Source organism: Chelon labrosus (genome assembly GCF_963514085.1).
Source record: "Chelon labrosus genome assembly, chromosome: 4".
Lineage (NCBI taxonomy): Eukaryota > Metazoa > Chordata > Actinopteri > Mugiliformes > Mugilidae > Chelon > Chelon labrosus.
This window is the reverse complement of record NC_140340.1, coordinates 12,359,163-12,384,805: the sequence shown is the minus strand read 5'-3', so window position 1 is coordinate 12,384,805 and position 25,643 is coordinate 12,359,163. Positions and strand designations below refer to the sequence as shown.

The following is a 25,643-nucleotide window of genomic DNA, read 5'->3' as shown; positions in this document are numbered from 1 at the left end:
GACCGGTCCACCCCGTGTTTGGTGTCAGTTTGAGTTTGGATCATGCTGTTTTTCTTTGGTGAGTTGTTTGGGTCTGAGCTGATGTCTGGCTCGCTCATTAGCACTGGAGGCCAGCCAAGCCCCTGGTTGTGGTGCATAGAAAGAGAGAGGCTTTCATGCTGAAGGGAACTGACAGGAAGATGAGGGCCGGGAGCGTATATACGTATGTGTGTGCATTTTAAGGTAAATAAATATAGATCGGGTATGTATAACAAAAACAGAAAATAGCAGTGCAGATATGAAACTAGAGGCAAGTTAGAGATAACTAGAAACTGTGAGAAAATAAGTCCAGACTAACTACACCTGTACAACATACTCTGTCAGCCTCTCTCCATCATCAGACCATGACCACAGCTCCACCGGTGAGGGCGAGGCAGTCACTGTGGTGCCCTTGAGAGCGTGTCCTCAGCCAGCCTCCTCATGATAATGAGGCATGCCACAGGGACGCCGCTCGCCGCATTCAGCCCCTGCCCGCCCTCACTCCTGCCTCCACGGGGGAGATAAGAAGAGGACGGCGGGGAGGCTAACATCCTGGATAAGGGGGCCCGGGTTAAGGGTAAAGTCACGGTGGTAAAGAGGCTGAATCTAGGGCTTCAGCTGTTGACTGGAAACTTTTGTAATTAATTAGAGCAGGATAGCGTAGCGCAGGGGCACCGTATTTCCATTCTTTTCCTTCTATGAGAAAACACAACCAGCTGAAGTTGATAAGACTCCCAGAGAGAATTAATATTTTAAGTGTATTCTGCTCTCAAAGAAAACCGCTGTACCCATCTGAGCTCATACCACACAAACTGACAAGAGTTTTCCACGACGCACGAAAATGTTCCTACGGTGTTTTAAACACAGGTTCGAACATGTTCCGCATACATCACATCTTTTTTGAGAAAAGCATCGCCCAGATGCGTTACATCCTTCAGTATCTCTGCAGCTGTCCTCTCGCCTTTTCATGACAATCATTCCACATCACACTACTCCTCCTGTGTTCTGTGATGCTGATTATATTCTCATGCTGAACAGTGTGATTGAATATAACCATGACTCTCTCTCTCTCTCTCTCTAGCTTACCACCGCAGGTCGGGGGCTGATATAGGCACTGCTATATCTTCTCTCATCACCTTTCTTTTTACTTTTCTTTCCTGCGCAGGAGAATGCCATTTCATACTACGATTCCAAAGCGGATTCAGACTATGTGAGTACAGTACGGATTGCTCCCCCACTCCCCCGTATGCCTGCCTCAGAACCCCCCAAATCCTGCCCACTCCGCTTCCTACCCCTGCCACAATCTCCTGCAACCACACCCCTCCCCTTTGGCCTTCTCGGTGTTGATGCCCAATTTTTTCCCCTCCGCCACCCCCTCCGGTCATAGGCCCCTGGGCTGTCGCTGTGCGTTAGTGAGCTGGCACTGCTACATGGTGAGTCGGTGCGACAGACAGAGCCGGGGCAGCCCGACGTGCATGTGACAGTGATTTCAGATGTCCTCACCCGATCTAATTTCCAGTGTTGTTTCTTTCCCCTGCCCCACAACTGCAAACATGAACTGCACAAACTTTTTAGACCCTCACACCAAAACACAAATTCATACATTAGGGAACCATTTCTATCATGCATGCCATTCGTATTGAAGAATATGAATGGCATTCAAAAACAAGGCCAGCAGACTGGGCAGCACATTTTCCTCCAGAAAAGTCCCTAAAGATCACCTTGCCACTGCTCTGGCTGCAGCTTGCACTTCCTCTTTAGGATAGGGCCCATATCCCGCTGATTGATTAAGTTTCAAGGAGGAGTGCAAGAATCCCCTTTAGATCACCAAAGCACAAAAAGATGGGAAGAGAGTGAGAAAGGGAGGCAGAGGAGCAATAAATCATGGTGTGATTTTCTCTTTGTGCACGCCACTCCCGTGATTAATGACACAGCGCTTTAGGGCCTGTCAGCACATCTAATTGGAGAACATCGGTCATCATTAACATGGCACACTGAGGCCAAGCCAGTGACACACCCCTGACCCCCACGCTACAAGCCCCACAACCACCCAAAAATGACGGCAGAAGTCAGGCAGAGGTCATTCCTCTCCGAGACCCCTACAGTAGCCTACCAGTACTCGCCTGTCTGAATCAGGATTCCTCCCCTCCACGACTCTTTTCTCTTGAGCCCCGCTGCCCTAGTTTAATCCCATACTGGTGGGGAGACGTGTTAAAAATTGGTTTCAAGAAAGGTAAGTGATTGGCAGGCTCTTTTTCATCTTGTACTCAAATACCCTGTTAATTTCTCCTCTTGTCGCTGTACCCTTGATATAAAAGTGATAATTTATTTTAATCAAAACAGGCCGTGTGCCAAAGCACGTCTGATGTTCATTCCGGCGCAGAGTGTGAAGAGCATTTTAGTTGCCACTACCTATCTCATTCTTGGTATTAATTACAAGTTTTAAAGGCTTTTGATTCATTACTTTCCGGATAGTGATGTTGTCTAAAAATATTATGGCTTTCAAGTCTTACTAAATTATGGGTTGCAATACCTTGTATCTTTGAAATGAGAAAACCAGACAAGATCAGCCCCCCAAAGCAACCTGCTTTAAAATGCAAACATACTTTGGCCTCTTATCATGGAGCAGTGCTAAAATCCCCTTTAAAACAGGGGAGTGATACCACTTTTAGTGTACTACCTTTATCTGTGTGGTGGAAAATCAACGATCAGACATGAATAAACAATTTTTACGAGCCTGATTGATATAATGTTAAATTAAACGTTGCTATTTTTCAGTCATCACATGAAAATGGCACGTTAAACTAATACTCTTCAGTTTCAGTATTGCTTTACGTGAAGAAATCCTGGTTTGTTTAAGGGACCGTCTTCCTCTATCAGAATCTTGCTCTCTTTCATCTAAACACACTCTCTCTCACACACAGACACACACACTGACGTTGGGTCATAAGTGACATGTTTCAGGTTGGCCCTGGTTGGCTGAAGGTGGAAATCAAAGAAGCTTTAAAATGTCATCTCTGGCCTCTTCAGCCTTTAATTAAACCTCGAGAACGGGGGAGATAAAATTAACAAATTGGGTAATGAATCGAGCAAAACAGGTGGTGGATGGTTGAAGAAAATGAACCAATCAGTCTTTCCTGTGTGGATTTATTCAGCTCCTAATTAGACACTGCCTTGGTTAATTATGATTGGGCTCTTCTGAAGAAAGAAAAAAAAATAAATAAAAAGCTCCATGCCCCGACATTGACAGAATTAGTGCCACACTGAGTGATAAACAAACGCCTCAAACTCACAGTTAGTGCTGTTGAACAGACAGCATCCCCAACCTTATCAGGTCCACTGTTATTGGTTAGTCGACCTGTGAAATCTCAAAAGCATGTAATATTTTTCTCTGAAAGAAAATATTGAACTGTCATTAATCCAGTGTTGAAGGTATTAGATTGGATAATAAGTACTTTACGTCTTTACTGCCTCAGATTTCGGTGCATCTGATTGCAAGGTAAACATAGGCAATACTAATACGTTTTAATTGGCAGAGTTTGTAGTCGGTGGTGCATTTTACAGCGTTTCTTTTCTGATCATTACTGTGTTTTATAACCCATTCTTAGATGCCTATTCTTGCATTCTTATTAGAAACATTAATCCCTCTTTAGTTTAGCCTTAGTCTTTCTCTATTATCTCAAGCGTTTACAGAGGAAGACATAAAACATCCATATTAGACTGGAACAAGATTATATTATTATTATAATATAATTTTTAAATTTTTAATGAACAAAGGAGTATTTAAAGATGACGATTTCAAAGCTCTGCATACCAGTGCTGCAAGATCGTAGCTTCAGGTCAGCTTAAAGATGCAGAAGGAAATCAACAAGCTTCTCACCAGAGTCCCATATTAAAATAAACTAAAAGAAAGCTCCAGTTCATTAGATACAGTACTGAAAAAGTAATGCATTTTAATATAATAGCCCTGCATTAAATTATAGCATTATGTAGGTTGTGGTATTCTGCATTTGTTTAGAATAACTGAGCGAGCTCAGTCAGCTGACAGCCCCTTGTATACTAGTCTGTGGGCTTGGCTAAAAAACAGAAACACTTAACAGCATCACAAACTACATCCTCCACAATGATCATGCAGTTGAATTACCACCTTTCTGACTCTGTTTCAGTATAAACTGAACTTTATAACGATCATAAAGGGAGATTTAGTGCAGGACTGTTATAGTAAAATGCATTCATTTTCATAATGCGCCTAACATTTTGATTAGTGAGTGTACAAAGATATGTCTACTAATATCAGTCAGGAAAGTTATTGCTCTCAATCCTCTCACACCTTTATAGATAGATATATATTTTTAATCTAGTCTTGTTGATTTCATTGTTTTTATGTTTGACATTCTGACAAAATCTTAAAGTGCTTTTACTGACCATGCAATTTGAGAGACCCAAACATGTTTAATAATTCAGAATCAACAGTTTAATGATAATTTGTAATATCAATAATTTAAATGTCAGAGATGTCGCCCAGCCTGCGTTTTATCTGTCCCGGTGTATTTTTTTTGATCGCAGTATATCCTGTACTGTGAGTGAATACAAGATATAGAAAAGAGAACTTTCTCCTGAGCTGTTTTCCGTCCTAACGCCGTGTTGCCTCATATGTTTTCCTTCAATGGGGCCTCCAGCACAACTATCCCCTGGTTCGCCCTGACAGCAGTTTGTAATTGCATTTTAATAGTCAATTAAAGTGTGCCCATCGATCAATTTCTGCTGCGGACAGGGGGTTTTGATTTAATTTTTTCAAAAAACAAACCGTTTTTATCATGTCAGATACGATTAACTCATGCTGCTTTATCAAAGTGTGTGTCGGCTGCACCCATGATTTACTTATTTATGTTTTACGATTTTAAAAAGGTTGGTTTTAGTCAATGAGCGCTGACAATGATCCCAGATATACGTTACTTTTGCAAATATGCGGTGAGTGAAGTCTAATGAAGGGCGACTAATAAAGGAAGAATGATACAAGCATGACGCCAGACTTTGCTGAAGGCTACCTCTGTATGGCAGCGCGTCAAAGAACTTGGTGCATGAGCACACATTACTTTAATTGTGTTTGTCTAACAATGACTCAACCGTGAGTCCACTTCCAACATTTGTAATCGCAGAATGTTGGTATTTTCCTGGGATGCATCTAACTAGTGTTTTAGTGAGCACTCACATCAGATAAGGAATAAGCTAATAAGCTAAGCCAGACAGTTGGATTATATCTGACTTTTTATTTCCACATGCTACAATCACTTCATCCTGTGGGAACAGACACAGATTGTACGACACCGATAACTTATCAAGATAAAAAGCTTAAATGTCAGGTTTTTTTCTTCTTCTTTTTTTTTTATTTTTTTATATCCCGCCTCTTTTTGGTGTATTTCCTAATACAATATGCATGTCAGGCTTTCTCATCATGTACAGCAGCCACACTGAGGAAGAAGAAAAAAAAGAGAAGCTGATTATTCCTTCCTTTCTTTAAAATGGCCACAGATGAGAGAGAAGAAATAGACACGAAATATGCTATCATTCATATGGGTGGGAAACTAAACAGTGATTAAGTGGTGCTGGTTTCTAGTTATTGTTGTGTTATTGGGGTTAATTTGTATGGCACCTCATGTGTCTGTGATAGTCATCACGGGCACTAATGAGTCTCTCTGTTTGGTGTCTGCTTTGATTCCTGCTGTTGTTCGCTGATGAGAAGGCGAGAACAGAGCCACCTAAATCTGAAGGCAGACGAAAGGCGGAATAATTGCTATTTGTGCGCTTAACGTTAGCCCGATTCCGTGAGTCAGGGAAGAAAGGCAATAGTGCAAGCCTCGAAAGGGTGCTGGGAAAAAAAAAAAACACAATATGGGAGGTGACGGGACGCGGCTCCACATTTGCATGTTTCATCTGTTATCAGTTTTTATTTATGTACTCGCTAATATTTGTGTGTGTTTGTGTACGCATGTGTGTTTGCAGACGGAGGACGGAGAAGAGGAGAACCCGCTGGAGAGCTCGACGTCTTTGGAGCTCGAGTTTGTGGATGATCCCAATTTTAAGAACAAGGTCAACTACACTAACAGCGCCGTCCAGATTCCTACAGACATATACAAAGGCTGTAAGTGGCGACTTCCTTCTATCGGTAACGCTTACATTTGTGCTGTTGGTCGTGTTGCTTCTAGGAAAAAAAGGGGAAAAATGCGAATGAGATCATGAATTTTTAACATTAAAAGTCACACAGAGCATCGAGTAGCACTACCAGGGGTTTTATGTGTATCCTGAATGTACCGGAGGGCCTTCTGGTTTCATGTACCCTTTCTCTCAGCATGTTGTCTCAATCTTTTCCTCCTTTTACATCGGCCTGCACTTTAGCACACTAACATGATTTTAGATGACGCACCCTCTCTCACACAATAGCTGTACTGTATTATTTTTTTTCCCCTGAGTGGGCACGGCCTCCTCTTTTCATGGAACCTGCCCCTCCTGCCTGGCACCGTGCCGCCATGCAGACATAACACCCTCCTTAGTCTACAGGTGCCAAATGGACAAAAGGGAACACGTGTACCTTCCGGGACTTCTGTTGGCATGTTCCCTCTGTTATCCACCCCTAACCTTTTGGATTCTCTCTGCCTGCCTCTTTAAAGACTCAAGAAAATCCAGAACATGTGCAGACAGACAGCCATTTTCCACAGTGGCACATTTTTTTTTTCTTCCTCCTTTTATTGTCGAGCTTGCCGCCGTCTTTGTTGAGCAGGCAGTGTATGGCACCTGTCTGTAACGATGCCTTCCAGCTGTGTCTCCAGACAAATCTTGTCAGAATTAGACACTCTTGGTTCAGGAGGAGGTGTCAAAGGCCACAGCTAGCTCACAATGGAGCAATCAGGCCCGCACATTGTTCCCGGAGCCATTTCGTGGCAGCTCTGGTTCCCCTGTCTGAAGATATGAGTCAGAGAATAAAGGCCTCTTGATTGAGCCTGGTGCAGTCTAGAGGAGTAGAGTGGTACAGTGCATGGAATTAGTTTTTCGCGCTCTCTCTGCTCTGGTGAAAATGTTTACTATTGATGTTGTTTAGTTAGCTCCCATTGCGCGGGCTGCTGTGCTGAGATTGCCAACTGCAGATTTTGTGCCAACTCCATCATGAACTTGTGTGCTGTGTTTTAGTCGTTGATAACTAAACAGTTGAATATTGCCGTACAGTAATTCTTAGAGATGCCTTGCGACCAAAACGGATGTCCCAGGCACACGTGTAAATATTAGAAACATCAATCTGAAGTTATTAAATGTGTAAAAGTGCAGTGCTGACGACACTTAAGGGGAACTCAGTTTTTCTGTTGCGTACATGTGTAAAAAGGTGCATAAGCTTTAATGGCTCCAGAGGGAGCTGTGCAAAATCTGATAAAGCACATGCAGTGAGTCAGCGTGGTTCAGAGCTCGAGACTTGTTTCAAAATGAATCAAACTGGTTAAGGAGTAATAAAAAAGGGAACTATATAATGTATAGGAATGTATATAACCCTCTTCTAATTTCTGATTGAGACCACTAGACCAAAGGTACTTGCTCTTATCATAACCTTTGACTGTATATAAAGATTGACAAACCCTCTGTGTCGTCACCTGGAGGCGTCCTGGTTTTGAATCTCAGTCATCATCTTGGCTGTGCCAGACTCCAAACATCCAAGTAAATTCCAAAACAGGCAAAGAGTTAACTGAGGCAGACATTGCCAACGTCTTACACAAAGCGGTCGTGACATTATTTACGCAAAACATTGAGCCTTTAAACAAATTATGTAAAAATTAAATGCCCCATACAGTTGTCTTGAAAGAGGAAATTGGCTGTACCTGCATTTTAACATGGGCATTGACTCGCTTTAGGAGCTTGCCTCAAGTGGCCATTTGAGAAAACTTCTTAATTTTTCTGCCCCAGACGTTGCCTCTTGGTAATAAATTAAAACTTTGACCAGACTGTTATAGGTCAAGTTGCATTGTGACGTATTCACCCTCCAGGTTACATTGTTGTGGAACAGAAAAACAACATCTCTGCTTTAGCTATTTCTATTAAGCACTGACCATGTAAAAACACTATGGAGAATTCGTTTTATTTGCTTTGCTCACACAAATTTAAATCAAGTACATGTCGTGGGAGTTGCGTTTGCTGTAGAGAGAAGGTAGAAGAGGTTTATTATCTTTACGCCGTGCTCTGCCGCGGTCCCACCGGTGGGAAGCTGCAGGGGTGCCTTGGAGAGAATGTCTGAGGAAACTAATGTAGGTGGGCTGTTGTCCTCTGGGCCTGGAGAGGTCTGCGTCTACAGTGTAGCTGTGGGTTTAGGATTAGCAGAAGAGAAGCAGTGTGAGTGGGTAGATTCGGCGCTCGTTCCTCGGGGGGAGGCCAGAGGAAAGGCGGAGAAAAGAAAACTGTAGGTAGAACACTGCGGAGTCCAAAGTGCAGCAAAATGTTCAACAGTTGCTGTACAGTAAGAGCCCGCTGTTTATTAGCCGGTGTGCTCTGTGTGGCTGGAGTAGCTGGCTTTGATTTGTACACACTGTTAATGCACTGAATACATTTACAGAAAATGTCAGTTTGAACTGCCGGTCACATCAAAATGAGTGTCCTTGGAGATGCGCTGAGAAATTGAGGATCAGATAGAAAGTAAAGGGGTAAGAGGAGAGGGAAGGAGAAGAGACTCTTTAATAATAGACACCATTTACAGAGAAGAAAAAAAAGCATTTCTTTTTTCTTCTTCATCTCTTTTTTTGTATTGTGATCCTTTCAGCAGCTAAATGAGGCGATATATGCATCTTGGTTTGATTTGTCTGCTAGGCCCCATGTCCATTTATTGAGATTGAGAGTGTTCCCTGAGCGCAGTAATGAACCATTTTATGATTCATTATCCCACTGCTGATTCCTGCTGCCAAGTCTGCAAACTTTCTAATTAGCTTAGGTCAAACAGTCATACCGTTTTCTTCTAATTATAGTTGCTTATTAGAAAATGGACATCACAGCACAGCCACAGAGGAATAAATTGATGTGGGCGGTGTTGTCCATTGAGGGGCAGGTTTTATTCTCCCAGTGAGCGTTAGAAAATGGCGAGAAACATGCAGGGGTTTGCTGAACGAGTGTGCAGCCAGGAAATATAATCTTTATAATAATCACTAAACGTAAGTATGAAAACAGTGAGGGAATACACAAATGATTTGTTGGCTATTATTTTGTAGATTCAGTGGTGTCTCACTAGTAATTGGCCCGTGTTTAGTCACAGATAGAGAGTACTAAGCCAGATTGGCTCATTCTGCAGTTGCACGTACATTATGGCATCCTGAATATATAGATGATTGTAAATTAGACTTTTTTAAGAGTGGGAATTATACATGTATAGTGTACACATAGTGTAGGAATATATTAGGGTCTGTATGAATAAGCCGCCACTGTTCCCAGCAGGGAACAAAGAAAACCACCATTCAATGTGGGCAGTCCTTTCATTAAATTTGAAGTTTAAATCCGCTGCATGCAGCTTCTTTTTCCAGGGGCCTAACGTCATGTTGTCAGTTTGCTATTGTAATCGGGCACAGTGAGGAACTTGGTTATCAGAAATGAATGGCTACAACTGGCTAACTGCGTGTTCAGATGAAAGAGCAGGGCTTAAATGTTTTCCATGGGGTGATTAACCGAGCCACACCATCCTCCGCTCACACATCATCGCCGCTATCCTATACGGTGCTGCCTGATTGTTTCCATCCATTTTTCACTTTTACTTTACATTCAGCCAATATTTTCCTAAGTATATCATCGTTGTAGCGAGGGAGTTTCTACAGCCAATATTTTCCCATGACTTCATATTGACACTTTGAACCTGAGATAGCAAGTTCTTTTTAATTGCATTTGGAAAAAGCAGCACACTGACATTCATCTCGCAGACAGTTTGGTTATTTACACATCCAGCAGATATGCACAGTTTCACGTTTCTATTTGGTATTTTCCTGGGAAACATACGGCTGAGTAGTTAGCGAAATGTTCCTCTCTGTTCAACCATCTAGTCGCTAACCTTATGTAGCTCACATTTGGCGCCAGGCAGGTAACGTGTAGCGTTTTTTACCTTTGTGACTGAAAACTGCTGCCTGCTCCATCTGGAAACTGGGTTGATGAGTGAACAACAAAGTGTTTGGTACATTCCTGCGGCTGCACTGCATAATGTATTTTGTATTTCAACCAAAAACATGTAATGCAAGGACATGCTCGCCCTTGTCAAACTCCTGTCAGAATGAAGAAGGGGCATTTATTTGGGGTGCACACAACAGTCTCGTAATGTGTAAAGAATGTGTAAGCTGCACAATAGGCAGACTGTGAGACTAAACAAGAAAGAGAAAAATCCCCAAATCACTGCCAAAGCACTGCATAAGCTTTCATTTTGGGCACAGCACTCTCTGGTCTGTGGTTGGGTCCCTTCTGGGATGCTCTCTGCAAAAAAATCCTCCATCTCACCTATGTAAAGAGCAAGTTCATGTAATGTGCAACAGATGCAGAAGATAGAGAAGTTTGAAGAAAAGATTTGAATGTGCCATGCTTCACCTCTGTCAAACAGCCTCTGGTGCAAGTCACCTTGTTAAATTCAATCTGTAGAGTTAGCTTAATCTATGGACAAAGGCGACATTTGATAGACAGACTCAGGTCTCTTCACAAAAGGAAGAGAAAATAAGAATGACAGGAATGAGAATTACGCTTTGTTGCGGAGTTATATTATATGCTACGGCTCCAGTTAATGAATGTGCCCACTTTAAGTGCTTTTGCCTTAGATTTCTATAATAAAACGCTTCATTTGTCACATTGAAGTAATAAGCTATGAGTCTTTGAGATTTGCCTCAGCTAAAATGTCGTCTCTGTCAGTGGGTGTGCACGTACATTAACATGTGGTCTGTTATCCTTCCAGTAGAGGAAGCTTCCCTGTCAACCAGCTCACGCCACGCTGGAGATCATCTCAGCAGCTCTCAACTTCAAACCAGATTTAAATGTGAGGGGGAAAAAAAAATATTTTGTGGTAAAAATGGAGAGAGAAAGTGTGGGAAGAAAAGAAGAAAGGGATTTAAAGTTAAACCAAAAGAGAAGAAAGACGGTATAAACACTGCGGGCTGTATTTCTTTCATTCTCGTCTTCACAGACTCCGTCTTCCCCTCTCTGCCCCTCACCCATCCAACCCCTATAGTGTGTGCCCAGTGAAGGGGCACTATCATTTACCCGCACACTAATTAGAACAGTCAGCACAGCAAACTCCACTTCACTCACCACCAGGCTCACAAATTACATTTCATGTGTTTGTTATTTACTGCTCTTCTTTAATTAGAAAGTATTTGGAGGAGCACTCTGGAGGTACGGTGAAACCTCTTCCTCCTGTCTCATTCTGTATATTGAATAAACATCCCTCCCCGGAGAAGTTTGTCTTTGTGTCCCCGCCCTCACAGTCTGGCATTACCATTTAGCCAAACTGAGTTCCTCAATGACAAATCTGTCATCCTAAATCCAACCCCCGTAAGAAAATGTTCGGACCCTTATCATGAATTTTAATTAATGCTTTCGAGAAGTTCTTGTAAAGTAAAGTGCAACGGATGCACATTTTCTGGATGTTATTTTTCTCAACCAAAGCTGCGTCATTTTTTATTTATTTTTTTCCTCTCTGCAAAGACATGGTTTTAGCTTGTTTGGGCGTGTGAGGCGCTGCCTGTTCCTCTTGCTCGCCGTTTCCTCATGCAGGATGAAAGGTCTAAAGGTTCAGGCTCTTACTCAGCCAGGCCATAAAAATCAGACCCTGAAGAAAAGAAGGAGAGACAGGGAGGAAACAGGCCAGAGGAGGGGAGGCGGCTGGAGAATGAACTGGGTTGACACTATCGAGGAAAATAGAAGAAAGTGGTGCATGCAGAAGAATGAGAGGTTTTGAAGAAGCTTCTGGTTAATTAAGTAAACCATTCATTCATTTCTCAGTTATTGTAGATTTATTTAAATAATTGCTCGAAGTGAGGTCTTTGAATTATCAGGAATTTCTGGAAGAGTGTTGCTGGCTAAAAAAAAAAAATAAAAGTCACTGTTGAATTTTTATAAATGTCGCTCTCCGAGCACCACAAACAAAATTCTGTTCACTTTTAAACTAGGAACAAAAGACGTTAGAGGTGGATGTCGCGAATTCTAAAACAAGCCTGTCCAATAAAAGTATACGGCTGAATACCACTCATCGTATTTAACTCATTACCTCAACACACAGTGATTGAAACAAAAAACATACTAATGAAATTCACATATGCGGTTTCTTAATAATAAGACGCATAGCTCCAAGGCAAGCTGCACCTGTGATAGTGTCTCAATTTAAATGGAACTTAGAAATGAATAAAAAGATACGAATTTTCATGAGTTGTCCCTTTGCATCCAAAAATAGAGAAGTGTTACCCAGCTTTTCTACTTGAGCAGCGTTACCTATATGTCACAGTAAGTGGGACTGAATAACACCAATACCACTTCTGTTTAAAACACATAATAATAATAATAATACTAATAATAATAATAATAAACGCTTTATGGCCATGACAGCTTTAATGGTCATGACTCTTCAAAGGGACTCGGCTAATAGGTTTAGCTCCATTACCATTATGGATTTCTTTTGAGGCACCACTTGTGTTCCATCATGTTACATTACAGACCACCGTGCCTCTGTTCTGCTCTGTGTGTACAGTAAAGCCCCGCACTCCTTTCTATAATGGTGCTTTAATACAGTGCATAAGGCGCAGATCTGTTTGGATGGCTCTTTATCTCGGGTACATCACTGTGAATAATGTGTGTACTTGGGGTTTGGGGGGTGGGCAGGAGGGATGGGGTCATAGGATAGAGTGATGGTGGGGGGAGATGAGGAACGATCTCACGCAGAGATGCTCCATAAATCCCACTCATAATTGTTTCCCTACTTCGTGTGCAGTCTTGCTCCATAAAGGGGCAAAGCCAAGGGTGCTCTAAATGTCAGGGGAAGCGCCACGCTGATGAATTACCTTTTAAAGATATCAGAGAGAGGCGCATTTCATGTGAAAGATGAGACTTACATGGCTCTCCGAGGCCCTGTCTGGCACCGTGAGCATACCCCCCGCCCCAGGGGAAATTTGTCTTTTTATCAACTGTCCAGAGAAGTCACTGTACATCCTAACTGAATAAATCAAAGAGAATTAGTTTGCTGTGTTCTCTTATCTCTGATGTGCCTGTTTTTCTTTACAGAGATCACCTGCAGATGTGTGCTAATGTGACAGTAGAGGTGGCTCACGTATGGTTTCGTTTCAGCTGGCAGCATTAAAACACCTGCTCAGCCTCTTTACACTTAAAGACTCAGGCTGAGCAACACTGAAGCGTGGTTGAAGAGACACACACAGTTGCGATTGGGCATCACGGGTACAAACACAGCTCCTGAATTAGCTTACTTGCATGTGTGTAGGAACTAAGTAAACAGTGTGAGATGTGTCTGTCTGCTGGACAAACCTTACAGCATAGCTGTACCTTGATTCTAGTCAAGACAGCTGACACGGTGCCAGTTTTAAACAGAGGTCACCGGATGTCTCTTTGCCCTTGGCCTGTGTGGGACAGCTATCATTACAGACCCAGCGCCTCTCCAGATAAGAGCGCCCAGGACTTCACAGCACACAGGCTGCCGCTGCAGCAACCTGCTGCGATAGCTCATGCTTAAAGGATAATACTTTTTACACATTAATCAGATGGCTCTTTGACCATGGAGCATTGCTCAGCGCAGATGAAATTGAAAAGCGTGGTTTGGTTCCTTGATAATCTCCACACAAACATCAGTGAAATATAGCCACTGGTTGCATTGAAATGCTTCAGTCATGGAGGTGATTGCCTCAAGTTTAAAAATTCATGATCAAAACAGCCAAGATGCTAAGAGCCTCACTAGTTCCTCTCCCTAGTCTCTTTCTGGTTCTTCATACCATCTGGACTCTTGGCATGTGTCACCTCTATGAGACATCTCTTACTTTCTATTTCTGGGATTTTCGAGCAGACGTGTCTCTGGGTTGCCTGCTTCCTGAATGAATCGTTAAATAACTGCATAAAAAGGCTGACAAAGCATGCAGAAAATATTGTCTTTCACTAAAACGATGACGTGCTTGTGAAGGCCAGTCTTTCCCAATGACCTATACAAATGTGATAAACAATTTACAGAGCTGATCTGACACTTTGGTTGCATTATATGCAAACACACCAGATCATAAGTTCCTTGGCTAACGTTTAGGATTTGGCCAATGTCAATTTAGCTGTTTACACTAAAGTTTGAGTTTTCATTTTCTCTTCTACCGGTGAAAGCAGCCCATCACTCGTGTTAATTTCTGTATTTCTTTCCGTCAATCAGCTCTCAATCAGCTTTTAATGTTCATGCCCATTTGTAGGATTGACTCTATCCCCCTTTATTCCTCCTTTGTGTTTATATTTATGAGCTTTTATGAAAAATATGCAAACCCAGCTCCCCTTGGGGATGGCAAAAATGTGGCTTTCATATACTCCTTTTTTTCCCCAAACACTTCTTAGTGCTGCTTTTTGAGTGTGTGTGTGCACCATTGTATGTATTTAAGTGCATTTGTCACGTGCCTCTGCACCATTGCATTATTATTACAGCACTTGTGCCGTGCGTGGCTTTGCTGCGCATTAAAGCTGAGCTTCAACTTCATTCAACTCTCCAATGAGGCCAATCTCTCCCGTCACAAGCTTTTGTTTCACTAATATTTAAATAGCATCCGACAACTTCAATGAGCGCTTGAGTAATGACAGTGTAGCTCAGTTACGCTTTTCAGTGCTGCTTTTGTTGCTCATAGTGTGGATGCAGCATCAGAATTCATAGACGAATTCCTTCAAAAACTTCTCTACGAATATTAAATGAGTCAGGACATACATGGAGGTAAACAGCAACAACGACTGTTTGGATGAGACGTGCGCCCGTGAAGCAGTAATTGTGGTTTTAGGATGCTAGAGAGTAACGATGCTTTTGTTTTGAGCTACAATTTTGAAAAGACTTAAGCACGGTAGAGTGGAGCTCTAGGGGGAAGAAGTTAAAGTGATGTTTTTAGGTAATGCTATTTAACTGTGATTATGCAGAACCTTTTCCGCTTACGGTAAAGGAGGTGGTGAGCTGTGGCTGGGTGAAAGGTTAGGTTCATATTTCTCGCCTGTAAACTGACAGCTCGTCAAAGACTGAGCAGTAATTGAAAAGCATGGGGAAAGTGGATAATGATCGTTTATTTGTGTGAAATTCAAACGAGGGGTTGAGAAGAGCTGGACTTGTCGGTTTAGAGGCTTATCTAGCTTTGGTTGGCTGACTAATTAAATCAGAGAAGCGAGTGAAGTTCTCCTCAGCTCAGCGCCTCGTCTTGTTTCCTCTTTAATCAGGTGGCTATTAAACCTCTGATTGCACTCCCCATCTTCTGACTTCTGCCTAGCTATTAAACACAGACTGAAAGCATTTTTGTGGCGTGTGTGCACTTGTGTGTGTGTGAAGATGCACATTGTGTCCCATTATAAGCATATGACAGAAGAATAGAAAATATAATTTAGATCAAATAAGGACAGTGCAAGTTTTAAGAGAGCACGACAGAAAATAAGAGACACATGTTGACGCTTTGGTAGTTTTATTCCGCCACCTTCGGCGGATTATTCCACTTATTGTTGAGATGATAAATGCTGCTTTCCACAAGTATGAATCCATTTACCACTGACAATTGAGATTTGTATGACATTAAATCAAAACCCATTCTTTGATATTTTTGGCCATGTGTGCACAAACAGATCAGTACTTTTTCTCTTTCGCTTTCTCTTCTCCCAATAACCGTGCACACACACAAATCTTCTCGTGCTGAAAATCTGCTATCAAAAATTCAGCCGTGGTTTCTTCCTCCACATGCGGCGAGTGACACGCCGTACGACCTCCTCCAAGGTCATCTCAGATTCCTCCTCTGCACTCCGCAGAGATCACTCAGATTAGACTAATGCCGTGCCCAGACGGATCCCGCCGGCCATGCTGCCTGCATACATCCATTCTTATGTACTTTTCTTACTTCTGCTGGCACGGACAAGGTTGTTCAGCAAAGAGAAGGTGACCTGAAAACCTGGCGTTACGTTTTGCATTTCGGTGAACTGTTTTTAAAGCTTGTTCATATGCATCTTGATTTATTTTGAATATTGAAAAGAAAAATGGTGCAAAAAAACTATAGTAAAAAAAATATGATTATAATAAATGTTATCATCTCCCGTGCTTTTTTGCTTCGAGGGACTATGACAGTCTTATTTTCCTTATTTTCCATTCTATCTATTTTCTATTTTCACTTTAAGTTACCAGGAGCTTATTCAAAGTTGTGTGTATTGCAAGAGGACATTCTTTGCTTAAAACATGAGTTAAAAGTTTTCCCCCTGCAGCAGGGGTCGCGTAAAACTTTTGAGGGACCACTCTTTTGAGTACTTGTTGTTACATGTGTTTACTGAGTCTTTGCGTATTTTCCTACAGCCCCTGTCATCCTGAATGAATTAAACTGGACCCAGGCGCTGGAGAGGGTCTTCATTGAAAACCGTCGGGACGACAGCTCTCTGCGCTGGCAGGTGTTTGGCAGTGCCACGGGAGTGACGCGATACTACCCAGGTAGGCCACAGGTTTCTGATGCAACACTCTGCCTTATAACTCACTGCAAGATAAAGTCTAAATTGACCCTAGGGATCTTCAGCTGCAGAACATTGGCTATCTCTTATCAGATGGCCGTACTGGTAACTGGATAGACAGAATGAAATTATGATTACTTTGATCTAATCTGATCTGAAATGGCCTACAGTTCGCTGTACGGCCGATAACTTGTATTGTTGCTCTCTGCAGCCACTCGATGGAGGGCACCCAACAAGATTGACCTGTATGATGTCCGCAGAAGACCGTGGTAAGTGCCGACTTTAGAGAGACCCTGATGGAGTTCTGTCTGAGCATAATACCAGATTTCATCATTTTATTTTATTCCATTATTGCCTGCTGCCCATTTATGAATTCTATTAAAAGATACCGTCTGTTTAAATAAATTTTCTCCAAAATTGGAGATGGATGTGGATCATCGTTAAACAAATTAAGCTCAAGACAGCTTTCAGGAAGATTTGAGATGTTTTTTAAAAATAGAATTTGTGATTTCGGATTATCCACAACGATTTAAAAATTCACTTCAGTATAGACGTTACAAATATAACGTACATTATAAACAGGTTTAGTCATAATGATTAAATCTTCAAATCAGTTTGACTGGCCTAAAATGTGCTAAATTATAACTTGCTGAGCTTTCGAAGTGTGTTGACTATGTCCTGATGGGTGTCAGTACTTGTATGATTGAGCACCGAGGGCAAAGGAGTTTGTGTTGGTCGGCAGACTACTAACCAATACAAACATCAGCTGGAAGAGCAGAGTAAAAGTGCAGAAAATTGCTGAAATTTAACCTGTCAGTGCAACACCTTTGCCGTCAGTAGCAGCAGCAGTCATGCTGTGACAAACTGTTACCTGCTCTGAGTCTATATGCAGACTGTAAACACTTACAGGTTTGTGTGTTTTAATACATGTAACAGCCTGGGTCCAGTCACTGCCTATGCGTTTTGTTGTTCTATTGAAAATAATTTGAAGTCATCTTCATCATTTTGATTACTCAATGTAAAGGTATAATCATAGACTGTATATAAATATGGACAATGCCTAATGCACTTCCTTGCACTGGCCAAACTGACGCTATTTTCCCGGAGGATACAGGCGACGCCATCTTGCGAGTTTGGAGCCAGGGTCCGCGCAGTACGGTCTAACAGTGGAGTCTTTTTTTTTTACAACTCTCACGGGACAGCTTTACGGAGTGGTTGGCATGGCGACTGGTAGTCGCCATTATGTCGCATCATGTCGCATCCTGTTTCTATAGCGTCAAATAACTATAACTAAAATGAAACTTGAACATACATCACATTATATTAACTACCTAAAATGACAGAAACCATCCTTGAAAAAAAAAATTATTTGACGTGTACTTTAGTGTTTTAGTTTGCCGCTAACGTTGAGGGGGTGGAGCTTATGACCTATACTGCAGCCAGCCACCAGGGGGAGCTCTACTTGCTTTGGCTTCACTTTTGAGGAGCAGTTCCGCCATCCATCTGTCTATGGGTATAACGTACAACTATTTTAAATTAATACATGTACTTGCTTGAAAATACTCAGTGTGACTTTTATAAAAAATGCTTCATACAAAAAAAAAAAGAAAAGAATTTTCCTGCCTGGATTAAGACATACCTGCACATTTGAGGGTTTTCTGAGTACAGCCACGGGTACAAAAGATAGGTTTCTCTTAAACCTCTTAAATGAAGCCAGTAATAGGACTCTTCTATAGCATTTTCTCTTCAGTAGACCTCAGTTCTCCCTCTGGTCTGCAATTAAAAAAAGAAGGATAATGTTAATATCATAACACTTATGACAATCTACAACGTGCCAGTCTTTGGCTGCAGTTCTCCGTGCAGCAGTTGCTACCTGTACAGAGTGACGAGGTGGACAGAACTAGGCTGTGTCCGGCCAAACACCCCACCCGCCCAAGCTTCCTGTCCACCCTTTGACTTTCAATCTACCTGTCACATCGCCTTTGTGGCAGCCCTGCCTGTTGCCTGGTTACAGGTTGGAGTGAACTGGACACAATCATGACAGCGGCGTTGATTAGACCTGACCCCATTTTCAATCTCTGTTTCCGTCCAGCTCAACCTGAGTGGCTGTTTGAGGTCAGGCCAGGCTGGCAGATGAAGTCAACCAGCTCAGGCCAAACAAATGCAACCAAAAGAGCCTTTTTTATTGTGTTACAGTTTGTGCGAAAGTCAGGAACACAAATGTGCAATCGGAACATCTTGAAGTGTCTGAAACTGAGAGACGGCAGTGATCCTGAACTGTAACTTACGATTTTAAGCAGTCAGTAATTTCTTGTGTGTGAGGCTTTTAAAGGCCCCAAGGTTAAATTTATTCATCCATAAAAACATGGAAATGACAGTGCTCCCATCTTTATTAACAAGTGCCGACTAAACCAAAATGTAAAAACCCACAGACTTAAACTGTAGATAAAAACCAACGTAAATCTATATGACATTGTTGACTCTTTCAGGTGTCACTTGGTCCGTCTACTTTGTTTTTTAAATACTGAAATAAAAGATGAAAATAAAATATTATATCCTCCTCACAGTACAAAGTTTATGTCCCTCTTTTCCCTGGGTGATAAAAGTAAATTCAGATTTATAGCTGAAGATTTTGACCGTCTCTAAGTACATGGGTTGACACAACTGTTAATGTTTAGATCACAGATTGGGCCCTGTAATGAAAAGCACCTCAGTGTATCTGCAAGCATGAGACTAACAAGGTGCTGCCTGACAATCTAATTAAGTTAACACCACCGAAGGTCTCCCTAGTGCTGCGCTGTCACATTAGGCAACAATATAAACGTGTAAAATGCTGGAAAACATGAGACGGGGTGAAGCAGGACAACTTAAAACACTGATCCCTTCTCTGATCCGTCAGTGCAGTAGGCGAAGTACATTTTGTGTTTAATTGTCTGACACGCACTGTGACCGGGGGACTCTTTGGGAGACAGGAAGGAACGAGGGATGAGGGCAACTGCTGAGCAACAGTAGCGTATGTGACAAGGTTAGACAGAGGAAGAGGTGTGTTTTTTTTTTGTTTGTTTTATTTTATTTTTTTTCCTCCGCAGAAGAACACCTTGTAACCCCTTTGGTCCTCCATGTTTGTCACTGTCATTTCTGTTGAGCTTTTCCTCATGTTGGAGTCTCCGACATTGCAGCAGCCTGTTGCTTAGCAACTTGTGCCCAGCCATGCTGAGTGGCGGGGCCGTGGCAGGGGAGTGTCATGATATGTCAGGTCAGACTTGTGTGATTATAGTCTAACATGCTGTCTCCCCGACTGACATCCTCCGGAGAGGTCGGCCAATCACGCACTTTTCAAAAACAGTCTGCCGGGGTTAGGTAAGCCCATCATGTGTGCTTATGCGACAGCATTAGATTAGCGGCATCCATCACGGGGACGCTAGCACAAATAACAGCATGAGCATTTACATAAGGGGAACGGATGAGCACAACTCATGCTGCCATGTGGAATTACAGTGAAGTCTGAATAAAGTGATATTATACTGAGGCTATTGTGCATATCCTACAGATTAGACATGTTTGCAGCAGATTTAGCCCTCACTGGTAGAGACACTGGTAACTTTGATTGTACGCCACCAGCTGAGGCCCTTTCTTCCACAAGCCCGGAGGTTATTGGTTATCAGCTGAGAAATTACAGTTGTAGCCACAAGCAACTATTACAGGATAATGGTTATGGCTAAAACTTAGATTAATAGCAGCACATGTTGGCAAAAACCATGGTTAAATATGACAAGTTATAACTTATCTAGCACATGCTAATATTAGCCACCATAAGCTGATACCAGACCAAGTAAGACCCAAGGGGACTCTCAAGTGAATAACGGTGTGTTTACTAATACAGCCTTTCATTCATGACTAATTTCTTTTCATCTTTCAGAAGTTGTATAGCCTTGATTAAGTCTGTCTCTTTACAGCATTAATTGTTTGGGAGCACCCGTCATGTTGCTAAGTTTGTATTAGTAGATCGCAACAGGCTACTCCTCAGAAGGTGGAGGCTAGCTTGTCAGCGTTGGCACTGATTCCCGCTAAATGTTACTTTCCTTTCATGTCATGTCAGCCACTAATGACTTATCACCAGCTCCACACATACAGTTTTGTGCTCATCCCGCATTATACAGAGTATAACTTTGTATTGCGCTGATCAAATTAGCAGTAACAGTATTGTCGCTGGGAGAAAAACCAAAAAACCCACACATCCTAGGGGTCGAAAAATCTATGGAACTGAGGATGTTTTGTTTTAACAAAAGCAACTTTAAAATAGTGAATGATGTAAAACAGGCACTGTCGACTACATCCTCCCACATACCTGGCAGCTCTTTTCCTCTTACAAACTCACAGATAGATCTGATCACATGGGCTGATAACACCAGATAGATCCTGCAGCCTCACAAATACCAGCAAAGCGAGTGGTATACACAGATCTAATCGCAGGAACATACTTCAGTAGCATCTGCATTGACAGTCTCTACGATGAGTCCCGTAGTCAGAGATGGGATTTTTCAGCATAGAGTGAATGTAGCAGTCATTTCTGACCTTTTGTGGAGCATAATAAACCTTTAGTTTTACTGGGACTGATCAATAGTGATGTGGCCGATCTGGCCAGAGCTGTCCAGGTGGTCCGCTGAGGGAAAAAAATGGGATGATCGCCTGCCTCTATAGATGTCTGCTCCCCACCAACAACCTCAGGAAAATTAATGGTCCAGTCAGCGCACTTAATTGTCTCCAATTGCTCTGACATTAATTATTAACATTTGTCCATTATAATGTCTGTTCGTGTTATCAAGGGAAGCGAAGCAGAGGGCTGAAGCGAGGCAGAGGGAGAGGGGGGCAAAGTGAAGGGGTGAGGAGGAGAGAAATAACCAGAGACAGGCATGGAGTCCTGTTAGCCAAGCGTTGCAAAGATCCCATTACCTCCCAGGTTCACAACAGCATGTAGGCTATATCACATATTGATTTCTTCAAAAAGTCAATCTAATCTCTTTATAAATATTATGACTGCTGGTCAATCCTCAAAGCTGAGGCTCCCCAAAATACCATTCTCAGCATCTAGAGTCATTCATTTCACCCCACTTCAGGTTAGAAGCTGAGGTGAAGCCAGGATTTAGCAATTTATTATCAAAAAAAAAAGAATGACATTTCAGTTTGAGTCAAGACGTAGCTTATGGACACTTATTGTTCCATCTCTGAAAGCAACAGTGTCGGATGAATATTTCTCTACTGCTCATTTATTTTGTTGTAAATCTATATGAGTTATTTTGTTTAAATATTCCGCAATATTTTTGGAATTTTTGAGCATAAAAACAACCAAAAACAGCCAAAGTATGGAAATCTTGGCAGCAACACTTGCAATAATCAACAGGAAAGTGGAATAAATAAAGGTAGACAACATCTCTTTCTCCTGCAGGCTCCCTGGGCGCCGTCCTCCTATATTTTTATCTTAATTCAATCTTTATTCGCCTGCCACATCCAGAGCAGCACTAAGAGACCAGCAGTCCATAAAATAATAAGCCCATCAGCGCAACACAGATCCGCACACATATGAGAGCACGCACACAAACATGCCCAGGGTACAGTTCGCCAATTACTCTGTGACTACTTTCTTTCTGTACATATCAAAAGCTCTAACTGTGAGGTAAATCCGCACATTGAAGTGTAAGCGCGCACAGTATAGATGGTTCCGTGTACACATCCCACTCATTATTTACAATATATGCACTCGTGCACTGTGTTTGCATACAATATATGCAGTCATGGTATCCTGCAGACATACTGCAGCACTATACAATGAGCCCAGCCCTCCATGTATCACGTTACGTGTATCTATTGCATGTTTCTGAAATGTACGTAGCAGATAATTCCTCCGATTTAAATGTAATGCGCAGCACTTTGTCGAATGGGTCAGGGTGCATAAACACAATCTCCTGAGAGAGTTAGCCCCCCGGCGCAGTTAATGTATTGATTTTACAGCGCCGTGCCATGATAAAACTATTTCATGAATTCCAATGAGACTCCCTTTACCAGACTGCCACAAAAGAGGCGAAATACAATCACCACAACGCAGAATGTGTCATTGTGTTCATTGCTCGCATAATGCATTTCTTTTAGATGTATGGGTGTCGGCGGCGTCGGCAACGGTGGCGGTTTGTACGGGTGGGGCGGCTGTGAGCGTTGCTGTTTTAATCTCCTCTCACTTAGAGCACTGCCTCGTTCCACCTCAGTGTAAAGAGCACACGTCTCTCACACACACACTATCTTGATTGTACATATTGCCGACACACAGATTCGTGACGGTGTAGACACGTTTATGTCAAGGCATACGTGATGTGTTTTATGGCTTTCTGGATTTTTTTTTTTTTTTTTTATCGAGTCACAGCTGCTATGTCCAGATTGGCTCTTCAATTTATTTGCTCTATAATATATACCAAAATGAAAAAAGCATTGGTCACTTATACACCAGGAATATGCACCGATCAGGCATAACATTATGACCACTGACAGCAGAAGTAAATAACATTGACCATCTTGTGACAATTCACTGTTCTGCTGGGAAACTTTTGGACCTGGCTTTCATATGGATGTTACTTAGACATGTACCACCCACCTAGACCAGACCAGGCACCCCCACCCCATAGCAATGACACTCCTTGATGGCAGCAGCCATCCCCAGCAGGATGCAGCCTGACACAGGCACACACACAGAAACAGTTTAGGAACAACTAAAAAAAAACATGAAGAAAAGCACAAGGTGTTGACCTGGCCTCTAAATTCACTAGATCCCAAACTGATCAAGAATCTGTGGGATGATCCACAGAGGCCCCTCCCCTCAACCCATAGGACCCAAAGGCCCCCACTAACAATATCCTGTTGTCAGACACCACAGGACACCCTCAGAAGGTCCATGTCCATTCTCTGATGAGTCACAACTGTTTTGGAGACACAAGGGAGACCTACACAATATTACGATATTTGATGATTATTTTTTAGTTAATTTTTACTTATTAAGACATCTTGTGTTTGCAAATAATTTACTGCAAGTTTCCGTAAGCCCTCACTTTCTTTACAGGGGTGAAAATCAGATGCGTTCCCACCCAGATTACCATGCTCATTTCTTGCTTTTAGAGCCAGGATTTAGAGGCATACAGTGATAATAATGTTATGCCTCATTCTTTTGATTATGCGATACATTACAAACCTCTGAATTCTGATAAAAGGTTTTGCCTAATGATTATTTCCCTCCCCAGTGAATTTGGGTATTCTGGTAATATTTTATTTTATAAGAATAGCCAGCAATGTGTAAATGAAGTTTCTCACTCCACCCAACCATTGCAAATCTAAAACAAAGTTAAAACAAAGGCAGCTGGATTCATTTGTGTTGTCTTTGTTTCACCATTCATCCAAGTGGCTTCTTCAGTTCTAACTGAATAGCCAGAACAATGTGTGCACACATTTCAACCAGAGAAGACGGATGTTTTGAAAGAGGAGTAAAGCCATCTATGTAAAATTGGAAACCCACTCTCAGAACAAGGGGAGGTGGACTGATACATCACCCCCATTCACACCTCGAGTCTTAGGAGTTCCTGTGCGTTAACGGCTTTAGATTAAATTAGATTCACCTGAACAACATCTACAAGTTGCAGGTGAGTAATGCTAACAGACCGCAGTCTTGTGATTGTCAAGTTTGCACCACACACACCAATCAATTAAGTCTGAGGAATCATCGTGGATGACTGGTGAGAAATCTTCAAGAAAAGTCAAACAAGTCAAGTTTTTGCCTTTGTTTTAGAAATAATAACATCGCAAGTTCTCTGACATAATCACGTTATATTGATCCCTCGGTCCAAATAACAGTCTAAAAACAAAACAGATCCATTTTACAACAATACGAAACAGCAGTGATTGTTCACATTTGAGAAGTTGAAACCAGCTAATGCAGAAATATAACTATGTGAGCATGTCTTTTTGTAAGTGGTATATATTGAAATAAAAACATGTTTTAGTACCTCTTGCCAACACATAGTTACATTTTTATTATGTTTTTAGTTGGTTCTTGATTTTTTTTCTAGACTTTCAAGTATGACCATTGCTATATAGCATTTCATGAGGTATTACATGTCGCCTAAATACCTGAATGTGAGTTGCAGGGTGTAAACAAGCTCAGTTAAGTTGTGGCTGGGTGTACATCACAGTTTGGTCTCAGAAGGAGAGCTACACATTGGAGTAAACTAGAACTGACTGTCTTGTGAAATACAATAGCGACGTCTGAAGTGAAATGCTGTCACAAGCTCAGAAGTTTCAGAGTCGGTGGTAAGATTACGAACGTAACTTTTAGTGAGTGGACCGAGAGGCTGTAGGCTGTAGGCTGGGGTGTAGTGTCTGCTGGCTGATGGTTTTGTCGCGGGGGGACAGAATGGGCGACAGGGCTCTGTTCAGCACCAGCCAGGCCCATCTGCTTGTCACCTGGCCTTGGCACGCAGGAGACTGGGTAATGACAGGGAAAGAATGGCATCAGTGGGCAGAAGCTGAGAGGTAATTACTGACTGGAATCCATGCAGAAACAACACATCTGGATCCATGAGTCAAAATGTGGAGAATTATACTCTGATACCGGCCTCAATTCATGATTTTTATCTGTCAAAAACCGTAGAACCTCATATCAGCCCGGAGACTGAAAATCCTTGACTCCATCCTCTCTGATCCCGATGTTCTCTGCTCGGAGGCATAGAGGAAATTCAATTGTACCCCAGGCAGTGGAAAGGCACAGAAAGAAAGTGGTGCTGATACACCAAGACAATCTGTGTGGAAGATCAGCCATGGCAGCACTATAGCTCCAGTGTTGAGTGACACTATCCCGGCTCATGTGTTACTCTTCCTTATTCCATCACTGCTCACAC

The 25,643-nt window shown here is 42.1% G+C and overlaps 1 protein-coding gene across 1 annotated transcript in view; it reads left to right on the top strand.

Annotated features, from left to right (window-relative positions):
- cacna2d2a (calcium channel, voltage-dependent, alpha 2/delta subunit 2a) overlaps positions 1 to 25,643 on the top strand; it is a 141,596-nt gene that overhangs the window by 90,272 nt on the left and 25,681 nt on the right. Inside the window, exons 5-8 of the mRNA XM_084543718.1 lie at positions 1,184 to 1,228; positions 6,022 to 6,160; positions 16,562 to 16,693; positions 16,922 to 16,979. Of these exons, the coding sequence (XP_084399844.1) occupies positions 1,184 to 1,228; positions 6,022 to 6,160; positions 16,562 to 16,693; positions 16,922 to 16,979 (374 nt within the window). The remainder of the gene's footprint in view (positions 1 to 1,183; positions 1,229 to 6,021; positions 6,161 to 16,561; positions 16,694 to 16,921; positions 16,980 to 25,643) is intronic.